Consider the following 22,220-nt stretch of genomic DNA (forward strand, 5'->3'; position numbering starts at 1 on the left):
AAACATTGTTGAATAATATAAATTGACAAAGTGGAGAAGTTCAAAAGTCGTGTAGAAAAGTTCAAAAGATGCTTTGACCCTTTTTTACTGATAAGCTATTTTATGCAGGTGTCCTGTCTCAAATGAAACAAAAATATATTATCTCTCGCGAGCTATCCTGACGAGGCCCGGGGGGGCTGATTACATGAGAACAGACTATTTACCGCTAGTTTTCTTATCATTGTAGATGGGGGTCAGTGTCAAACAAGCGCCTGACGTCATTGCGACCTGCGTAGATCTATTGTGACAGGTCAATGTAAATTAATTCTCACCCTCCAAGCCTTGATATTTGCAGAGTCGGGCTGCTGAATTGAGAGTGAATGCTTTCATATCAATAGCTAAATAAGTACATAAAGTATCAGGCTATTAGGTAGGGGGCGAGTGCTCTCACATCCTCAAGTTCAACCAATGGTCCACCAAAGATGCGGCTTATTTTGAGATATTCACATAACATACGTAAACGTGTCGTCATCTGCACTGTAGCACCTACATCTAGAAGTTTCAGAAAGATTCATTCTAGAAAGGTTTTTATTCAATCCGCAGAGCCCTGCAAGGAATCTAGTGATAACTTCATTCTATAATGGACTTTTATAATGATCAGACGTGACGCTACACAAAAAATGGCTTAATTTGTTGAAAAAATATATAATACATGTTTAGGAATGGATACATAAGTAAAATTTCTTTTTAGTTAGACCCACGCAATATCACCGTTTAATAAGTTTTTTGCCAGCATTATATTTGAATAAAATTTTGTTTTTTGGGCTTGTCTGACTAATAATCTGGACGATTGACATTACAATTTACAAATCAATCACATTTAAAAAAAATAAAACACAAGAAACCTATTTAATTATGTTGGAAATGATTAATATTCTTTAAAATCTGATCACGGGACAAAAAAATATATTTGAGTACCTGATTAAGTATTTGAACTTTACGAGACAAAATTTTGAGTATTTCATTTTTTCGTTTTGGATTTAACCCTCGGGAGAGTTGATAAATATTGATATATATCTCAACATATATGAAGAACCTTTTAGGAAGGCAATATGTTCATATTATTCATTTGCGTCATACAATTAACAGGTGGAAAAATTGCAGAAATATGAATGTTCAAACATAGTTATATTGTAGAGTGCGTGTATAAAATAATCACTTAAACCAGACAATGACAGATCATAATCCCTGTAAATGCTTAAACTTCCGTATTCCCTTTTCAAAAAGATTTTCTACATCTGTTAAGATTTATGATATTAGTAACTTTATATAATATCAATACTTTATTTTAAAAACTATGTATTTCATAGCCTTAAATTGTACAATTTGATACCAATAAACATATATATGTAATAGAGGCAATGATAAATTCAGCTCCAATGACAAATAATACATTTTTATACATAATTACTCGCAAAAATATTTCTTGGTTAATAATAACTTACACCCAGAACCAAATTATAATAAATTCTTACTGATAATAAACACAGGGCTACTGATATTATGGTAATGGTAACTTCTATTTATATAGAGTAAACATCAAATTTATCATGTTAATTAAAAAATATGAATATATTTTATGTAGCTCAATAAAAAAATGGTTATGATTAATAATACATACATGTAAATGTAAATCAAAACAAACAGTGTATGTCTGTATGGAGTCTAAAGTGTGAAGTAGTAATTAATTGTGTTCAAGCCACAAATACCATGCATCCTGCCTAATTAAATAGAATGTGAGGTGTCGAGATAAAAATAATTAAGAATATGTAGATGCACACAACAATAATATTGAAAATATCGAAACAACTATATACTAATATATTAAAATTGATAAAAAGATAATACGTAACTTTCTAACTTTGTAAGGAAATATATATTTAAAAGCAATATAAAGTTCAGTTAAACTATCTATATCGTATTATATGTCCAAGTTCAAAAATAATAATACGCAAAAACAAATAAGTACACAAATACTTCAGTAAAATTAAGATTATTCTATATTTGGGTTTATAATAGTAAATGCTGAAAAAACTAATCAAATTTATAGAGGCATGCGTGCGTTCTTAAATTTGTGAATGGTTCGGGTGAAGGATATTCTTAATTTATAATATTGAAAAATAAGTACAAACATTCAGTATAATGAGTAGTTACTTCAGCAAAAACAAACAAATATTGTTCCTTAAAAAAATAACCTAAAAGAAAATAGTTTTCGTAAGCAAGAATATATTAGGTTTGTTATTTCCTTTTTGACAATATAAACCTCGCTTTGGGTATAACTTGTACACGAACTATCAATGAGAAAAAAGATAGATGAAATCACCTACAATTTTGTATGTGGATCAAAGGTCATGCGATATGATAATGTGATTATAAAAATATTCATACGTAACAATTAGGAAAAGTACATTATATGTATTCACAAATATATTATAATATAGGACTGTATTTGTAATATGCAGTAATGTACATAACAATAAATATGTGTTCATAATATAATTTCTGTAAAATAAATCCGGTACTCAATAAATAATCTGGATTGTGTAGTATTTGAATGATAATAACATATGTTATATGGCACGTTTATAGAAATATATAATTAAACATGAGGCATTAATAGAGGTATTGTGGTAAATTAATATATTTTGTATTCATGCTGCATTAACATTACGAATTCTTTAAAACTACCTTCGATCAAGCACCATAGTATTATATTGTATAATTAAAATATATGCGAGTAGTGTTTAAAATGAGCTAGCTTATAATAAAATTAGTAGGCACTCTAAACAAATTCAACAGTTACTGTAAACAGATACCTACATATTATACTTGTGTTAAGTGCGGCAAAAATATAAGAGTTAATAAAAAACAAAGTTATTTGGTTCACTTCAAGTGAATGGAACATTATGTTAATTACATAATGAACGTAAAGAAAAGTTTTGCATTCATACAATAAATAAGAAATATCTTAGTGGAAAAAATGTGTACCTTATACTAAATGAGTTTTTACATGAACCTTCAACCATAACATGGATCTTATATTGCTGAAACTACATACATATCGTTTAGAATAAAATAATATTTTTGGTGTTATTGTACTCTCCTAATTTTGATAAAATATTTCAGTAATGTTTATTGGGTAGACGACATCAGTCAAAGAAATTTGTGATAGTTACCTTTTAAAGATGGCTTTCTACAAATGTTTAGTAACTTAATATCTGTAACTGATTCTAAAAATAAATAATTACATTAATAATTTATAATTATATATTTTAACAGTACAGTTAATGTTTTTTATTTAATAATTGCTTAGTACGCTAATTGACTAAATGTATAGTAAGTATTTTTAGTACATTAATATGCAATCAATTCTCTCTCATTAATTTTCCGCAAACCAATCAATCGAGACATCTTTAGACAAACTTGAATATTATAAAAGTTTGGACAAAACAACTATATTTTTATTCTAAAAACACTTGAGTTTGAAAGAGAACATAAAAATTCTCCAACTTATGTTATTATAACAGTTTTAAAGGGAAATTAATACAGTAAACTGGCATAGTCTGAAAAAATATCTCATTAATATTTGGTAATTTGTTTTAGTTGGGTTTAATATTGTGGAATAACATAATTCATTTATGACTAATTCAGAGAGATCATTGTTGGCATAAACAAATGAGACAATGACTATATTATTCTGTGAAAAAATATACATATTTAATTAATTAGCATAGTAGTAATCTCTAGGTATAAACTGTTTACATTTATTTTACATTAACGAGCAATCAAAACAAAGGATTACTACAGTAAAAATAAAGGTTTTAGTTTTGTTATGGTAAATACATTTCTATACTAGTTGGTCGCACATAAAAACTTTATGGGTTCGGTAGAATTTGACTAAGTGTGAATTCTAATCATGAATTCCATATAAAACTTGAGTTTTTCTTTGTTGCAGAAAACAAAAAGTATGTAGATATAAGATCGATTGTAATAGGGGTGAATTTGAAAGTGTTTATAAATTGAATACATATTGTCAAACTCTTCGGCAACAGCTTGGCCAAAGACCCTCAAAAAAGTAGTTAAATAACCCAGTTTTTAATAAAATATTTTGAAGATCATAATAGAGGAGTGCATGTTTGAAAAAGACAGAAGCCAACGGAAATTCGTATAGTTAAACTCTTATTTATCTTTGATAGGAGATTCCTAACTAATAGGCTATTTGTGACAAGTAATTCGTTTGCGTAATAGTTTCAACGAGATTAGAAATTTTAATTTTGAAAATACAGTATTCTATAATGTGTTAGTACGTGGCCATGTTCTTCAATGGTTATAATTTGAGACAACTTAAATGGAAAAGACAATTTCTAACAAACCATATTATTAAGGAAAAAAATTAATTCTTGAATAATATGTTTATTAATGTAATATTTATTGTAACTTTACATATTATCATCTAGAGTCACTTCGTCTTCTTCCATTTTAATGATGAGATCCTCGGCAGAATCGGATGACACATCTCCGTTATCGCACTGAAAGTGTTCAGTTTTCCCGTTGAGGCACTCGAGAGCATTACTCTCCAGGCGGATTCTTATTGATGAGGGCGCGAGGGGGGGACACTTGATCATCTTCTTTAGAGCCGGCAAAGCGGGCGGGCGAAACTGCGTCGGGGCCGCGGGGCCAGGCGGCAGCCGCGCCGAGTGTTGGCTCAGCGGGCGCGAGTGCTGGCTCAGCGGACGCGAGTGCTGGCTCAGCGGGCGCGAGTGCTGGCTCAGCGGGCGCGTGTGCTGGCTCAGTGTGTGGCGGCGCAGGTACAGCGGCGTCTTGAAGGAGCGTGCGCACAGCGGGCAGGCGACGGGCTGCGAGCGGTGGATGAGGCGCACGTGCTGGCGCAGGTTGGATAGGTTGGAGTAGCGGCGCCCGCACTCGCTGCAGCTCACGCGCTCCGGCACGCCTACTCGCCCCGCTGCTGCGCCACACACACACACCATACATTCACAGTGCAATCTCAACCTCCATCCACACCGATTCACCACACAATGGGCCCACTCGACATGTTATGCGTTTATTCATTTTACATCTGTCTTGTAAGAAAATACTCATCCTCTACCGCAGTGTTTTCCAACCTGTGGGTCGTGACCCCAGTAGGGTTGCAGACACAAGCGAGGCAAATGTTAAAAGCGAGGACTTTACTGTGCTGATTATTTTTCAACAATTTCTTGATGAAACTTTTAAGAAAAAAATAATCAAATGGGTTACGTGTAACAAGGCTTTATATTGATTATTATTTTATGTTAACAGTCATCCATTTAATTTTTTGTATATAAATTTGGTGTAAAAAATATGTATGCTTTTAGTTCTTAATAATGTTTATATTACTTTTTAAATTTATATAATTTCTCTAACCTTTTTCTTTGTAAAGGAAAAATAAGAAACCTGCTGACAAGCCGGTTTCGCGGTTTCGTGGGTTTCATTATTTTTCCTTTTATTTTTTTCTGTTTACCTTCTTAAATAAAAATAAATACAAAAAAAATCATAGTTCTATTTTTATGACGCAAGTAAGTAGGATATGGCAAATAATTACAAAGCCTCCTTTGCCGGCTTTGGATATTCTTCTTTTCTCTTCATCCTGAAGATGTCAATCTTTTGTGAATTTAATTCCATTTTAAGCATGCCGTCAGCAGTAAATTACATACAATTTATAGATCTTGATGCTGGTGATCCGCTGCACTACATGTCATCGTTGAAATCGCTGACATACAGTAATATAATCAAATTTAGATCCTGGAGGGTCCTCAGTTTTATTTTTACTCATAAAGGGGTCGCATATTCAAAAAGGTTGAAAAACACTGCTCTACTGCAACATGATTCCTATTTTATAGAAAAGTTATTTATGTGTTTTTTAATTGAAATTGAACCGGACAAAGAACAGTTCGAAAGGGTCAATTTATAAAAATATAATATTTTTAAAAAGGCCTAGTGAAACCAATATTTATGTATACCATTAAAAAATTATTTACTTTGCCAAATTGAATTCCATGATGGAGGTTGGCTGTCATCTTAGTGATTTTTATTTTGTCCGCAGACGCTCTGAATAAGGATTTGTAGCTTAAGTAGAAATGATATTTTGAGATACATCTTCTTACACTGCATTTTTTTTTATTATTCTTGCAACATGATTCAATATATTTTGTGCTTGTGTTTAAATATCTCAACTATAGCCTTCTTTTCTTCATTCTGGTTAGTACTTTTTTTCTTTTTGCATATCTTGGTACTTTGATATAATTGAATCATTTGATGTTTATTTACGTCAGTTTAATATTCTCCTGATGCTGTGTTTAATAACTTGATAAATGTTGACCATAGTTTTTATTATAACAATCAATTACATTCTTTTATAGTTAACTGATTGTAAAAGGAAAAAAAAACACATGTACGCATATTCACGAGTGGACCAAATGTATGATGAACACCGAGTGTATGTTTTACCATTGTTTTGCAAAAAAACCTGACTTAAGATGCAATGTTAGGTTTTAATGAGTTTAACAATGACAAACTCTAAAGAAAAACAGTATTGATTGCACCATAGATGTTGGTCCGGGACTGCTATTATCTCTAAACCATCGGGGTCTCGACGTAATAAAATAAGGCTAATTCAACCAGACCCAATAAATGATCAGAGATAATAGCACTCCACCAACCAACAGGGCAAAATGTATTCAAAATATAATCTCTAGTATACAAAAAAATAATAAAAGAAGCATACAAAATATTTTAAATTATGAAATATATAAAGTCGGTGCAGTTGTGATACTTAGTCACATAAAGCCAAGCCCATCAAATTACAGGCTAAATGGCTAATTACACAATTAGTAAGAGTTTAACATCATAGGCACATCAGCATACGTTGCTTGCCTATAAAGAAATTATAATTTTACACTGCAATTGTATGTGAATTTTTAAAATTCATATAGAGGCGTACAAAGCCTATGCAGTTCCAGTGACTGAGTCAAAGCAAAGTGTAACTAATGCAGCTAATACATAATTATAAATAATTAACCCACTGAGTGGTAGGACTAGATTGATTATAAGAATAACATATTTGCCCTGTCAGCTCGAGCCCACACTGCACCAACCTGCACACATCTCCAGCAAGCAAACACCAACGATCCAATGCACAAAAAACAACAACGCGCGGTACCAAAATACGTACAATATGACACAAACTTAAATTACGTAATGCAAAATAAATCACTTGTAAAATAAAATAAACCAAAATATGCGTGAACATAAAATGAATATATATATAGTTAAAATAAATAAATAATTGGCAAATTAACAATAATAATATGTTGTCCATTTTGTCTTGACAAACAACATTGTTTAAATTATTTAAACATTAAAATAAGTGTAAACTCACCATCTATTTCTCCTTTGATGTTTTGACTAGTTCCTGCTACGGAGTCACCTGTTGAAATATAAGTATATTTTAATATTGTAACACATTTTAACAGTAAACGGCATTAAATAATGTTTATATTGGTTGATGCATAAATGTAGCTACAAGAGTTGTATTGAAGAATATACAGACTTAATCAGAATTTGTAGTTAATCACTAGTGAGACTGCAGTTTAACATTGTCTCATCTGCCATTAAGATATATTATCCGAGAATAAATCTTCCATGCACCACAGATAAATTTTCAGTACATTGTCGGTGATACTGCAATACTGTGTAACCTGTTTTTTTTGCGAAAATGTTTTGCTGCAATAAATTTGCTATAGGGTCTAAGAGCATTTAGTTTTACATTATTGCTATTTTTACTCTAAATAATGATAGTTTTTCTGATACTCCAGTGGTATTTTCGATTAATTGATAGTTGCGCTGTATTGCAGTATTACCAACGATATGGGTTTTTGATTTTCATATTTCTGATTCTTTAACAAAGACCTTATTCATCATTAAAAATCAGCCTCAAAAATCAGCCTCAAAAATCAGATTGATAAAAAAACCTTGTATGAAGAAGTTACATAATAATAAATCAAATAATATTGTACACTTTTCGGAAAAGAAATTATTTTTATAAAAATCATATTGTAGGTATAGACGGTGTCTACGTTTAAGGCGAGAAGGAACTCGGTAATGTGTTTTGACGCTGCTCGTTGAGGTTAAATAAAAATTGGCAACTAGATATAAAAGAATATAATATATTCGTGAACATTGACCAGCCAATTTGTATCTAAACTCAACCAAACAGCGTCACAATACACTACCGCATCCCTTCCATGCGCCTCGAATGTAGACCCCGACAATGCATGGTAATTAATATAAAAATTATATCTAAATAATTTTAAACTATTTATCTAAAAATTGCTTAGCGATTGCATTATTAATTGCTCATCTGTATTTTTATTTCAATTTATTTGTTAATTTGCAGACAGAAAACTGATCTCTACAGTATTAAGAAAGGTGTAATGGACAATACATACACCTATGGAAGAAAGTGGTGTGTGTTTACCTTGTAGAGCCAAAAATGGATTGGATAACTGAGCACTTTCTATTCCAAACAACATTTCAGGGTTAAATGTGCGTTCTTGTCTCGTGTCATCTTCACTTGTGTAATCAGGCACTTCTATTTTGGGTTCTATCATATCATGCGGAAACTCTGCGTGTAAACCGCTGAAATTCACACTTCCAACGGCAAATGGATTTATCTTCCCCGAACTCAGCATATCACTTTCATTAAGCAAAGCGTTACTTTCCGATAAGTTGTATGCGTAATTCTCGTCATTTTGATTGTTTGCTAAAATATTTTCTTTTAATCTAAGAGCATCATCTTTCAATTCACAATTATTGCTAGACCCAGGGAGGGATACGGGATAAAATCCCTTATCCGGAATTCCATTATGTGATTGAATCGTATTGGTTGCTTCACATTCAGCTCTCGTACCCCTTCGGCTTTGGCTAAAATGTTTTACAGTCTTTAGGTAAGTATCATTGGATCCGGCATTTTGGCTTGAATCTTTGGCAGGAGAAGTCTGTTGACGCAATCTTCCACACAGCAAGCTTCTTAGCTGGGATGGATTAGACTTCGATGTATTCTAAAAATTAAATTGTAAATTACACTCCCATAAATACCCTGTAATCTTTGAGCAGCATCACTATTCAAATATAAACATCATAAAAAGTAATACACTAGCTAAAAATATTCACATCAAGTCAGTATTTAAAAACAAAGAGTTTATAATTGAACTTGTCTTAATATCATTTAAGTATCACTTTACCTTTAAAAATTATGTATGGGTACTAGTAAATTGTGTACTAGTTCCAAATATGATACTTTTACTGACACAGTTGAATCTAACAAGAATCTTGCATGACTAACAGGAAAAGGTAATTACTTAATTATTAAAAAATAAATACTTTATTTACATTACAAGTAGAGTATTGTATGAATAGAAGCACAAATAACAGTGCATCTAATAACATGGATGTATTAACATTCTTCCATTTTCACAACCATCCATGTTAACGACGTTCTCTAAAGTTATGTCATGTGTTAGCACAACTCGCCAATGTTTTTAACAGTGTAACAGTTTTTTTTCACTACGGATCAATTGGGTGGATGGTGAATGTAAATTGTTCAGATGAAGAACCTACAATGGTGTCCAACTAAAAGTACTTACAATACACACGGTAACAGTCTAAAGAATCAATAATATAAAAACATATTTTTATTTGGATTAATAATTAATTTCATTAGTGAAATTGTGACTCTGAATAAATAGTTTTGATAAATATACTTCAATAAATAATACATAAAAGTGTGTTCAAAAACCATTTTACTTTAATTAGCTTAAGCTTCCAAAAAGAGTTGTTTAAAAATAAATAATAGAGTAAAATTTTATCGATATGTCTTACGAACTGTTATAAAAAAATACAATACCTTAGTTTCAGTTTTATTTTTGTCAGAGGAATCAGTTAAGCCCCTGATCTGCAGAGCCTCGGCTGTGCGGAGGAAGGAAGTGAGTTGTGCTTGAGAGATGTTCACCTCTCCAGCGTACATAAACTCTAACAGAGCTGTGATATGGATCAACTCGCAATCCCGCATAAATATAATAGGATGAGGGCATGGATTGCTCTGAAACATTATGTGAACAATATTATAGAATAATTGTTATTATTAATTACCTAGAACCATTTTCTTCGTTGTATGTACTTTTTAGAGGTTTTCAGATTTTTTATTCTGTTTTTACAAATTATATAAGTAATAATATTTTTCTGAACTAACAACTTAATGTAAGACAGATGTAAACAAAATATGTCAATACATGGGATATAATTCATTAACATGCGTTTTCAATTTAAAATGTTGAATGTGCACATTTTTTTTCAGCATTTAAAAAATATTATTCAGTATTACTTTATGAGTTAAACGATTATGATCTCCGTTGAAAATTATAATTGTATACTAAAAATCCATACGAAAGCAATTTGCTAGTGAAATAAAATTTAAAGGTTAAGAAATCTTTTCGGGAACCATTCACGAGAATATTCATAATTAATACGAGATAGTATATTTACCTTGAACAGCTCCTTGAAATAAGGGCTGCATGCTGATAAAACTACTTTATGCGCTTCCAGCCTATGTCCTTCGCAAGCGAGGGTGACGTCCACAAAATCCTCATCATCGCGAAGAGCCTCGAATTGGGAAGTAATATTCGCCTGAAAATTGTTCCATCGCAAGCAAAATTGTTGCTCGCCACCCAATTCCGGCCCTTCCATTCCTTACTAACATGCCTTAAATACGATTTTCATGAATATTAATAAATCACAGTTTTACGTATAATACCCGACCTTTTTAATACTTTTTTCTATCGTCTGGCCGAAAGTGTAGAAAGAAAACAATCAATAAAATGTTTTACCAATTTGACGAAAATAAAAACGTATGTTTATTTTGTCACTTTTCCTCGGTATTTACGAGTGACTAAATTCATGAAAGAGTCATAAAATTGTGTCAAGCTAATATGATTTCAAATACATGGCATTGACATTACGTAAAGTCTATTTTTGAATGACAAGGAACTTTTTTTTTACATTTACTTAAATTACAAGTACACGTATTCAAGTTTTGTGATCGTGCTAATAAAATTGAATAAATAAGCAAGTATAAAATAAAAATAATTTACCAAAAATAAGTGCTGAAAATTTAGAGCTCTAATTATTCAAATGCAAAGATAATGATATTACCGTGCCTTACTTAAAAATTCAAAAAAATGAACATGCCATGTAAAATGAAAAAAAAAATGTTGAATATATGAAGATTCAATAATACAAACTTTTTGGAATGCGAATGTCTTATTTACTAACTGAAAAAAATATAATAAACCGAATATTTCTTTAATCCGTGCCTCATGTCAGAGGATGATGATTACGCCCGACTCCAGGCATGGTTCGTTTGGGAACAATTTTTTTCCGCCTGGAACGGTCTTGTGCTGTTCTGTAAGCATTTGTCAGTAATATTCTGATAATTCAGAGACCAAGCCTCTCCATCTCTTCCGTTGACGACCTTATCCCTTCGACACTTCGCAGGAGGATTGCTTTCTCCAAACTATCAGAATTCCGTCTGGAAATATTTCCAAAGAACTGCAGGATCATTTTCTTACTGAATAAGAGTCACTTATGCCAATTTTTATTCTTTTACTATTTTTGGCTCGACGTTTTATCATAGGTACCTATTTAGTTTTAGTGGATCAATAAAAAAAAATGTCTTTAAATTCTACTCTTTATTATTTTTTTCTTTATTTAGGGGCCTTCTACCAAAACATGATAACATTGGTACAATTTACAGTTAAGAACAATACAAACAAAAAGGAATAACAATTTAGATACAAACAATAGACAACAAAAATATATATACAAGAATAAAAAAAAAGTAATTGTAATAATAAACATACAACTCAATTACAAAATTTCAACATAAATTGAAATTGGCACTAACAGAAAAAAACTCAGACGCGAGGCCGTTGGTTAATGGTGGTGTAGGGCATGTCTAGCATCGTGGGTTTGTTTGTACCTCACAAGTAAGTGTGTTACTATTTAATATTTTAGAACTTTATATACCATATATGCATAGAATTTTAAATACGTGTTTATAACTTTCTGTCACGACATTCTTTTTTCGATGTTTATGAACGTGAACACAAAAGATAGTCTGTTTTCATTTTCTTTGGTTCTGATTTTGCACAAGAAATACGCATAACCGATTAGTGAGAATAACTGGCTACTTGAGTGTTACAAACCGTTATTTTGTATTAACTTGATATCACATCGCTAACGTGTTTTTTGTCACATTGTCATTAATCTGACAGATGGCAATTTGATGCAAATGTACCAATAAATACGTCATTTAAGATTGAAATGAGTGTTTACTTTGCATTTGAAGACAATTTACAAAGTACTTTTTAAATATTCTACTCAAATAGATCTAAATTGTCGCGTTGACGTTGTCTCTGAAATCTGAAAGTTGTTTTTGAGGTTAAGTGATTACAAAGTTTCATGATTATTAAAAAGTTAGGGTTATAGTCAATAATTCTTCAATGGCGTTCCCTCAGCCTAATGCTCAAAGAGGTATGTTTTTTATATGTTTGGTAATAAAAAAACCTAAGCAAGTAAAAGCATAATAATATCTATTTTCCATTTCAGAACTAGCTAATCGAAAAATTTTGGAAGAACTGCAGTTAAAAAAACAGATTTTGCTAAAACAAGGTTCTACCACATCTCTTACCAGTTCATCAGTATCATTAACATCTACACCAGTAGTAACACCACTTCCAGTTTCATCTATTCCAGCTATTTCCAGTAGCATGGTTGTTAATATCGTTTCCATTTCTTTGAGAGTATGTTTAACACATGTGCTGTTGTTGATTTTATAATTTTTATTTTAGATTTTGCCCCAAATGGCTGATGGTCACTTAATAAATACATCTCAAAGAGCTGCTTTAAACAACGCAAACGCTACTTCTTTTGGTTTTTTTGTGCCACAGGACTCTTCTTTTGGAAACCAAATACTCCCCGTTTTGCCGCGTTTTGATGCCAAGTGATAATTAATTATATCCAATTTGTCTTTAGTATAAGTTTCCAAATAAATTAAGTATGAGTGCTTGTATGAAGTTGAGAGTTCTTGAAGAATGGCTTCAGGGACTGGAAGAGTTCAGCAAACCGAAAGTTATTTTGGAGCAATATGCAACCCCTCCTCATATTGCCAGCTGCGTGTTGCATACAATGCAGGTAAATAAAATATCTTAGTTTTTTTTTCATTTCCTAGTCACTTGGGTTGAGTTTTCTTGAAACCAACAAATAATAATAACAGTAATGATGTAATAACTTATATATACATATAAGTTATTAATTTTAAAATACTTTCATAATAATACAGTATTTTTAATAGTGTCAAATGACTTTTTTACAAAATTATTTATATGTTTTATCAAGTCAATGGTTTTATGATATTATTTTGGATCAAAGAACTACTCTTTTTTAATTAGAAACTGCTTCAAAAGTATTGAGATATTTATGGTGTATATATTTTTATGTTATTCTTCAAATTATTTTGATTTTAATACTTTATGAAAAGATACTTCGTACCGTTTATTAAATAAATGAAAGCATTTAACTTTTAGATATTATTATGTGGAAATTTAAAATTGACCAATAATATAAATCAAGTACAATACTCCTATATTAATCTACGTTTGTAATTTAATTACATAATATCCTATCTATAAACTTTTTAAACAAGACTCTTCATAATGTAAAAAAAAAAGGTTCAATTTTTTTGTTTTTTTCAAATTCAAAATATTATTTATTTGCTGTGGAATAAATTTATTCACCTAGCTCTCTGTATTTTGTAGACTTTATATGAAGATGTGGAAGGCCGGACAGTGTGTGACCTAGGAGCTGGTTGCGGTATGCTCAGTGCGGGGGCTGCACTTCTTGAGGCCTCCCTCGTCATAGGACTGGAGATTGATCCTGATGCTTTAGAAATATTTGGCAAAAATATTAAAGAGCTAGAAATTACTAATGTTGATACTGTACTAGTAAATATCATGAATGGAAAGTCTGATAGGTAATGTATTTTGTATATAATTATAACTACAGTATAGTAAAACAAATAACATGTTGTATCAATAATTTTGTGTCTAATTTTAATAATTATTTTATCTTTAGGTTTAATAAGCAGTTTGATACGGTTGTTATGAATCCACCTTTTGGCACAAAAAATAATAGTGGAATGGATGTAGAATTTTTAAAGGTGGCTTCGCAATTAGCAACTTCTGCTATTTACTCTTTACACAAAACTTCCACAAGGTGAGATTCTTTTTATAATTATATTACATGCACATTTTTTTTCTTTCCTTGCAAGTTGATTGTTTTAATTCATTTTTATTTTGTATTGTAATTGATAATAACATTGTGTGTTGTTTTTATTAAATAAAATAAATAAAAATATCATGTTTGCTGATAATGAACAAAACACATCCGTAAAATTATCCCTATTAAAATTGATTATCTCACAAATAACTTTAATATTTATACACGAATTATGAAAACTTAAATTTTAAAATACTTTTTTTCTTTGTAACTAAAATTCTCGATTTTTAAGCCATGATAAATAAAATAATTTTATTGTTTTTTCGCAAATAAGAATTTGTCAACCTTACGATTTCTTAATAATGAAATATTTCCAAAAACAAATATTTCTGCCATCCAATTTTAAATAACATTATCTTGTAAAATTATTTATCTGCTAATAATTAAGATAACGTTTGTAGCATACAGTCGAACTTGGTTATTACGAGGAAGACGGAACTAACTGAATTTGCTCGTTATAATCATTACTTATTATACCAGAGAAAGGTTTTTTAAATCCAATCGCCATTGCATATGGTCACTATTGAAAATTATAATAAATGCTTACAAACATACCAGTTTCTTAATTTCAAATTCGGATAAATAAACATTTGTATTTTTACACAATATTGACATTGTGATAAGGATAGAGAAATCTTTTTTCACACTTCAACATATTTCGCACCACGTTCTATTATACAAATAATTGTCACTTTTTTGCAAATTGAAACACTTCTGCAATCTGAGATCTCGCTATTTCCGTGATCGTTATAACCAAGTTCAACTGTATTACGATATAAGAATATTAGAAATATTATACTTAGCTGGCAACTACGAACTTAAATGCTAATATTTATATTATGGAGAAGACATTAATTCGATCTTATGTTTTAATTTCTTTGACAGGTCATTTATTATGAGAAAGGGGCAAGAAATGGGTCTCGAACCAAAAGTTGTAGCGGAACTTAAATATAATCTACCTTCATCTTACAAATTTCATAAAAAATCGTCAGTGGATATTGCTGTTGATTTTTGGAGATTCAAAGTTAAGGTTGATACGTAAAATTTTAATTTTAATGTTTTAATTTTTTTTTTCAAAATAAAATTGCGCTTTTGTAAAACGTTATTTTTTATTCAAATTTGATCCCTTGAGCTAATGGCAATTCCTTGGAATGATTTATTGTGATTGTGGAACGTCTCATGTACTGCTTCCAAGAGTCACTTCCAGATTCTCTTCCTCCTCCTGTGTGTTTTTCTCCTCCAAATGCCCCGCCAATTTCCGCTCCGGAAGTTGGTATATTGATGTTCACTATTCCACAGTCAGAACCTTTTGGACCAATCCACTATAGAAATGATTACAATAATTAGACACAATTATTTTTACACAACAGTACACACTTTTGAATAAAGGTTTTGTGAAATTTACCTGAAATATGTTACTTAGGTTTTGAGTGAACAAGCTGGAGGATAATCCTTGGTCAACTTCATTATTCCAAGTGATTGCTGTATCGATATCAGGTGCCTCTAAACAGTACACAATCGGAGTGAAACATTCGCTCATTATAACTTCTGCATTATGTGGCAACCCACTTATGATAGTTGGCTCAACAAAAAAACCCGGTCTGTCAATCACCTACAAAAAAGTTTTAAATTCTTGATTAGCTATAATGAAGAAAGAAACACAGTTAAAAAAAAAAAAAAAAACAATAAGTTAATAGATAATGATTTTAAAATAAAAATTTACATTTGTAGAAAAGGTGCTAGAAGAACTCTTATGAAATGGACAGTGAATACAAAAACAACTTCTTAAAAGTAAATTAATGATGTAGTGTAGAAGTGTTACATCTGTAAGCATTTTTTTATTAATTGGAGGTACCTACTACCTACTTTGCCTTTTCTTATTTATTTTTTTCATTGACCGATGCATTGGTTTATTTCACAGACTAAAGATATGTTTATTTATAAGAAATTAAAAATAGTGTTTATTTTTAATCAACTGTACTTACATTTCCACCAAATTCAATTTTCCCTCCCGCTGCAACAGCTCGTTTTATAGTGTCAACATATTGATTTATTGCATTTTGAGAATGCAATGGTGCATACAATGTCTCTACATCTAGAGGGTCACCAATGCGCTTTATAACTTGGGCATAAGATTTTTTGAGACGCTCAACTACTTCATTGTATACCTAAAATACATTCATGAATAACTTTTATGCTATTATTTTGAGAAATCAGAAAATTACTGAGCATACAGTGAAAATTAAAATTTATTTGTGTGAGTAATTGTCTGCAGCATTAGGATTTTACTAGTTAATTATAATTCAGAGTTTATCACCCTTTTTCACAAATAAGTATAAATATATTTTATACCTTTTTGTGTAAAATAAGCCTTCTGGTAGTTGTGCATCTCTGACCAGCTGTACCGACACAAGCAAACACAGTAGCGCGGGCAACCATTTCTAAATCAGCATCCTCATCGACTATAATGGCATTGTTGCCTCCGAGCTCTAAAAGATGTTTTCCAAATCGTTTCTGAACCTCAACACCAACCTACGAATATAATAAATTTAGCGAATATTTTCCAATATTCTTAGGAAAATATAATATGTACAAAAATTATGAAAGTCTATAATATATACCTGTTGACCGACTAATGTACTACCAGTAAATGACAGCAATTTAATTCTGTTATCTTGTGACATGATTTTCCCGATTTCCGCTCCCCCGACACAAAGAGAAGCCACAGATCCCGGAACATCACATTGCTCTAAGACTTGCGAAATAATCTTGGTGACCGCTACCGCTGATAAAGGTGTGCTTGGAGCTGGCTTCCATACTAAAGTATCACCACAAACCTAAATATGTCAAAATCATAATTATTATTTTGGTGTCTTACGTTATAATTCTGATATACAGACTTTATGGGTGATTGATCGCCTCACCATTGCTATGGCACTATTCCAACCATAAACAGCTACGGGGAAATTAAATGCAGATATCACTCCAACAACACCAATCGGATTCCATTTTTCCAACAGGACGTGACCAGGTCTTTCTGATGGTAATATTGATCCAGGTAAAGATCTTGAGAGTCCCACAGCATAATCGCAAATATCTATATACTCCTGTACTTCTCCGATACCTTCCGGCAGAATTTTCCCTGAAACATAATTTTTTAGTGTTCTGTTTTTGCTTTATTTAATCAAATAAGTAAATAAATATCAACTAAATTAAATTTATTAAACACTTCATCGTAAGAACTCTTGAATTTATTTCGAGTACCGCTGAATAGTTGGAAAGCGTAGATCCTCCTATCAACTGGTGGAACACAAGTTTTTTTCAAAAAAATAATTTAATTATTTCATGTAATTCTACCGTGTTCATGCCATTTCAATAAACAATTACTGTTTTATTTTGATTATAGTACTTCTATACGAAATTATTTATACTGATCAATATTAATTTAATTAATAGTGTTTTGTTTTAATTGCATATTTAAAAACAAATAAATTTGAAATCACTACTTTGTGTATAATTTTCCTTCAAAAGTATGCGCTTAATATTGTTTGCCTTTAATGATAAAGCTTTATTTATAAACTGTTATCATGAAAAGCAAACAAAGTAAAAATTATTTGTAAAATTTACCCATTTCCAATGAAACTAATTTCCCGAGGGGTTCTAATTTCTCACGTAAAGCATTTCCAATTTGCCTTACAATTTCCCCTCTGCGTGGTGCTGGTAAATCTACCCACTGTTTCCATGCATCTTCAGCTGCCTTTACGCAGTCATCATAATCTTTAGCTGTGCCTTCTACAACTTCTGCTATAGCTTGACCATTTGCTGGACTGATCGATGTTATTGGCTGAAATGTGGAGCATAAATTCTATCAAGATAAGAAAGTCTCTAGTATTAAATTTATGTACTGTATTTAAATCTTACATTTCCAGAAGCACTCCATTTTCCATTGTAAACTCCTAAATTTGATCTACTAATTCCCAAATCCTTTAAAAAAGCATACTTAGGATCATCGACGAGAAATTTCTGGCTGGAAAATGGTCTTCTCTTCTGTTGAGACATGATAACTTTTCTTAGGTGATTAAAAGTTTGCCTCGTCACTGAAGAAATGGTCATTGCCACAATGTGTTTTGCCTAAAACAAAAAAAAGTTTCGTTTTCAAGTAATAATATATTTATGAATAGAGGAGTGTGGAACAAAACGAAACATTAACATGAAAAAGGTAATTTTGTTTTATAAAATTAGAAAATTGTGATATAAATATATTATGCTGAATTTGGCTGACTTATTATTTTTTATATGTTTAACTGGTTGATTGGTGTTATATCAAGCGTAGTTGTGAAGATTATTATACTCTAATAAGTATTATGAGTAATTTGATTTAAATTATTTATTGTCAATTTTTTATGGAATTCCACTATAATAACTTATATTTACATATAAGTTATTGATTAAAAATACTTGGTACACTTTCACTTATTTGTTTGACTAATTAGCGCTTTCACCCTTTAATGGACATCTTCAGACTGGTGAATATTGTATTTAAAAAATCAGATTATTATAATTTACCTCAAATAAACCCACAATGTCCAAGATTATATGGATTACCGAAAGTGCACAAAGAAAATATCCCATTACGATGGGTAGTGTCTTGTAATTCAGCACCATGTTATAAACTTGCCAAGAGGGTTAAATGCATAATTCACAGTAAACTGATTTATTATTTTAAAATGTACACATTATATAGGGCGCTTAACGGGCTCTCGCTACCTGCGTCCGAACCGGCGCTAGGCCGCTCCGGGAGTGGGGGGGAAACACCAACCCCGCCATTCCCGGCCAGCGCTCCTCCCACTAAGTGCATATAGGGAGGTGCCGACACTTGGCTTGGTCACTTCGTCGAAGCCGCCGCACGCGCCACATCAATTGAGCGTAGTTATGCAGAAAGCAGCCAGTCCACAATTTTGAAAAAATTAGATATTGGTGTTGTCGAGTTCAGTAAGGTCAATTCTATGTTCTGCTAAAAACAGCCAGACTGCTTACATACAAAAAACTGTAATAATTAACTTCTGAAAATAGTGTCGATTACAAAAACGGCATTTCTCAATTTGCAAAAAACACCCACAGTACCAGAAAAATCTGACGGTACTTTAAAAATCATTAAAACTGGTCAAATACATAAGTAAATTCTTGTTTGTAATATAAAAAAAAACGAATGTATCCACTGTTTATCACTTGTCAAAGTCAAAAACATTCCAACTGTTGTGTAGATTTGATTATTCGCTCGTTTTATAAAGGTGCTATAATCTCAGTTACACTTTTCAATGGCTGGCTGCTTTCTGCATAACTACGTTCAATTATAATGCCCTTTTCAAGGCAAACATTAGTCTCGTTGAATACAAATGCCCTTTTTAGGGTGACATTAGTCTCGTCAAATATAAATGCCCTTTTTAGGGCAATAATTAGTCAAGGTATAGAAATAATGCTCTTCTTTTTTTATTTAATAGCTAATATATTTTAATTTTTTTTGCACCACAACAGGCCAGGAGGCCCAATTACAGTGGTGAATAACATCACAGAACACCCAGGCTTGAGAAAATCACATTTTTAACTTTTGTGTTCTCACCAGGAATCGAACCCGGAACCTTCCGTGCATGAGTCAAGTGTCTTGACCGCTACTTAGGGCAACAATCAGTCAAACGTCAATCCTTAGGCCTTTTTTAGGGCCTGTAATAAAATTCCTATTCTAAAGTACCCGGCATCGCTAAAGTCAGATCCAAAAGTGGAATATTCATCCTTTATTGTAGGTCTAACATTTAGCTGACAGATACCGGGGACCCTATCTATATTATTGTATATTTATTCTATTTAACCGTCCGTCACACTTACACTGTATAATATTCACCAGTCTGAAGTTGCCCATTAGAGGGTGAAAGCGCTAATTGGTCAAACAAATAAGTGAAAGTGTATCAAGTATTTTTAATCAATAACTTATATCATATATGTAAATATAAGTTATTACATCATTATTATGAGTAAGTTGGGCTCCAAGCTTATGACTGTTTAGTAAGAGAGACAATTCTTGAATGAGCTTGCCATGGTATGTGTATGTGGGTATGCAGATAGATATGTTGAGTGTTTATTTGTTGTTGTCATCAACAACATATCTACACTCCTTACAATTGGGATTTATAAATTAGGGTGCTTATAACATCCTTTCTGCTTTCCTAAAATTCGATCCTTCAGATAATGTAAACAATTCAAGGAATATGTTTTTTTTAAGCTTAAGGGATCTTTAATTACCTGAAAATTCCATATCAAGTTTTTAAATATTCTTTTTTCCCTTTTAAATTATTTCCTTTACTAGATTGATTAATTAGGTACTCGACTATATTTTCAAATCTTTATAGACCAACTCTGGATCTAACCTTTTAGGAGTTTATTAGGATTGTCAGATTTTTCATCCGTGATGGAGAACTTCTTTGCGAAGGGAATATGAAAGCCTAAGCATTTACTGAGATAATGACAATAGGCAAAATGGTTCAAATAACGTAGTATGTAAAGTAAACATAAACCAGCTAGTGATAGGTCATAAGCTCTGTAAATGACATACATATTTACTTGTCAAATAGATTCTCCATCTCCATTAAAACATCTTTCAATCGATCCACATCCATTTTCTCAAACAGAAAAACCTTGAATGTAACTGAAAAATGCTACCTGTAAATACACATAAGGCAACCAAAAAAAAACGAACATACTAAAATAAAGTGGTTACCCAGAATATCACATGCATGTTCGATTAACTCCAGTTTCCTCAAACATAAAAGATAAACTAGTGTAAAGAAGTGATAACTTTTATGACATTTGATAAGACTTTGATAACGTCAGAATAACTGGATGATTGTGTGCTTGTTATTTACAAGATGTAATCTTAAAAAATAATATACAATGCATATTATTATATGTGCGTCGTATTGTAATTAGAATGTGTACATACTATATTTCATAAACATAATTGAGAATATTTTTTAAAAGTACAATTATGAATTTTTTACAATATTTATTTTGCTGGTTGGTTTTGATGTTGGTTTCTCATACATAGAGTCAAGTGGATCAGTCTTTGGTATCAGATTAGTTCAATAACTATGAAATAACGTTTATTAAATCAATAATTCTTTTGACCTTATCGGGAATCAAATGGACTCACATATGTAGTAGCTAACAACTACACTATGACGCACATTAATCACAGATTACTTGGTTAATACTTCCACACCCAAAACTAACTCAAACTTCATTTTAAAATGCATCAGACAGTAAAATCAGGTCTCCTTTACTCTGTACTCTGGACTGTGAACATAGTGACAAACGAAAAGTCATGTAATAAAATTCTCGGCACAATCCATAATATAATTACTTCTGCTGTTTAGATAGTTCTAACTGTAAAACTAACGTTGCAGGTTCGATTCCCGCATTTCATTCCATGCTAATGAAAGAAAAAAAATTAAATAAAGGTTTTATTTCAATTGATCAAGGTTTATGGTATATTTTTCATGACTTCCATATCCTCACTTTCCCACCTGCTGACAAGCCTCTAAATTCCTTTTAAAAAAAACACAAGAATTTTATAAATTGAGAAAGCCAAAATTATGAGAGGTTTACAAATAAATAAAGGCAAATAATTCTGCTTCCTGTGCAATGTACATGTATGTTATAATCAGACAATATCCAAACAGTGCTTGCATGGTCAATAG

General features: G+C 31.4%; 4 protein-coding genes across 6 annotated transcripts; 2 read left to right on the plus strand and 2 right to left on the minus strand.

Annotated features, from left to right (window-relative positions):
* Positions 1-4,478: 4,478 nt before the first annotated feature.
* LOC148276665 (uncharacterized) lies at positions 4,479-10,981 on the minus strand. Its single transcript, XM_088233960.1, has 5 exons — positions 10,621-10,981; positions 9,983-10,177; positions 8,555-9,137; positions 7,457-7,504; positions 4,479-5,005 (listed from the first exon to the last, which is right to left on the minus strand). Exons 1-5 carry the CDS (start codon positions 10,819-10,821, stop codon positions 4,479-4,481), a joined length of 1,554 nt encoding a protein of 517 aa, XP_088090086.1. The 5' UTR covers positions 10,822-10,981.
* A 1,318-nt stretch (positions 10,982-12,299) lies between these two features.
* Positions 12,300-13,139, plus strand: LOC148276666 (SOSS complex subunit C homolog). The gene is made up of 3 exons (XM_088233952.1): positions 12,300-12,666; positions 12,742-12,905; positions 12,984-13,139. The coding sequence occupies exons 1-3, from the start codon at positions 12,636-12,638 to the stop codon at positions 13,137-13,139; spliced, it is 351 nt and encodes a 116-aa protein (XP_088090078.1). The 5' UTR covers positions 12,300-12,635.
* Positions 13,140-13,191: 52 nt separating this feature from the next.
* Positions 13,192-15,569, plus strand: Mettl5 (Methyltransferase like 5). The gene is made up of 4 exons (XM_088233951.1): positions 13,192-13,326; positions 13,950-14,164; positions 14,266-14,406; positions 15,355-15,569. Exons 1-4 carry the CDS (start codon positions 13,192-13,194, stop codon positions 15,509-15,511), a joined length of 648 nt encoding a protein of 215 aa, XP_088090077.1. The 3' UTR covers positions 15,512-15,569.
* On the minus strand, positions 14,216-21,993 carry Aldh7A1 (aldehyde dehydrogenase 7 family member A1). 3 transcript variants are annotated; one of them, XM_088233947.1, is made up of 9 exons: positions 21,674-21,993; positions 18,391-18,600; positions 18,097-18,313; positions 17,394-17,611; positions 17,091-17,306; positions 16,822-17,001; positions 16,455-16,637; positions 15,875-16,081; positions 14,216-15,791 (listed from the first exon to the last, which is right to left on the minus strand). In XM_088233947.1, exons 2-9 carry the CDS (start codon positions 18,580-18,582, stop codon positions 15,579-15,581), a joined length of 1,626 nt encoding a protein of 541 aa, XP_088090073.1. In that variant the 5' UTR covers positions 18,583-18,600; positions 21,674-21,993; the 3' UTR covers positions 14,216-15,578. The 3 variants fall into 3 exon arrangements, with proteins under 3 accessions (XP_088090073.1, XP_088090074.1, XP_088090076.1); XM_088233948.1 differs by having other exon boundaries at positions 21,649-21,990; XM_088233950.1 differs by lacking the exon at positions 21,674-21,993 and adding an exon at positions 19,036-19,266.
* Between the last annotated feature and the right edge of the window lie 227 nt (positions 21,994-22,220).

This window comes from Micrasema longulum, unplaced genomic scaffold (genome assembly GCF_059751315.1).
Source record: "Micrasema longulum isolate JH-2025_06_02 unplaced genomic scaffold, ASM5975131v1 h1tg001166l, whole genome shotgun sequence".
NCBI classification, from domain to species: domain Eukaryota; kingdom Metazoa; phylum Arthropoda; class Insecta; order Trichoptera; family Brachycentridae; genus Micrasema; species Micrasema longulum.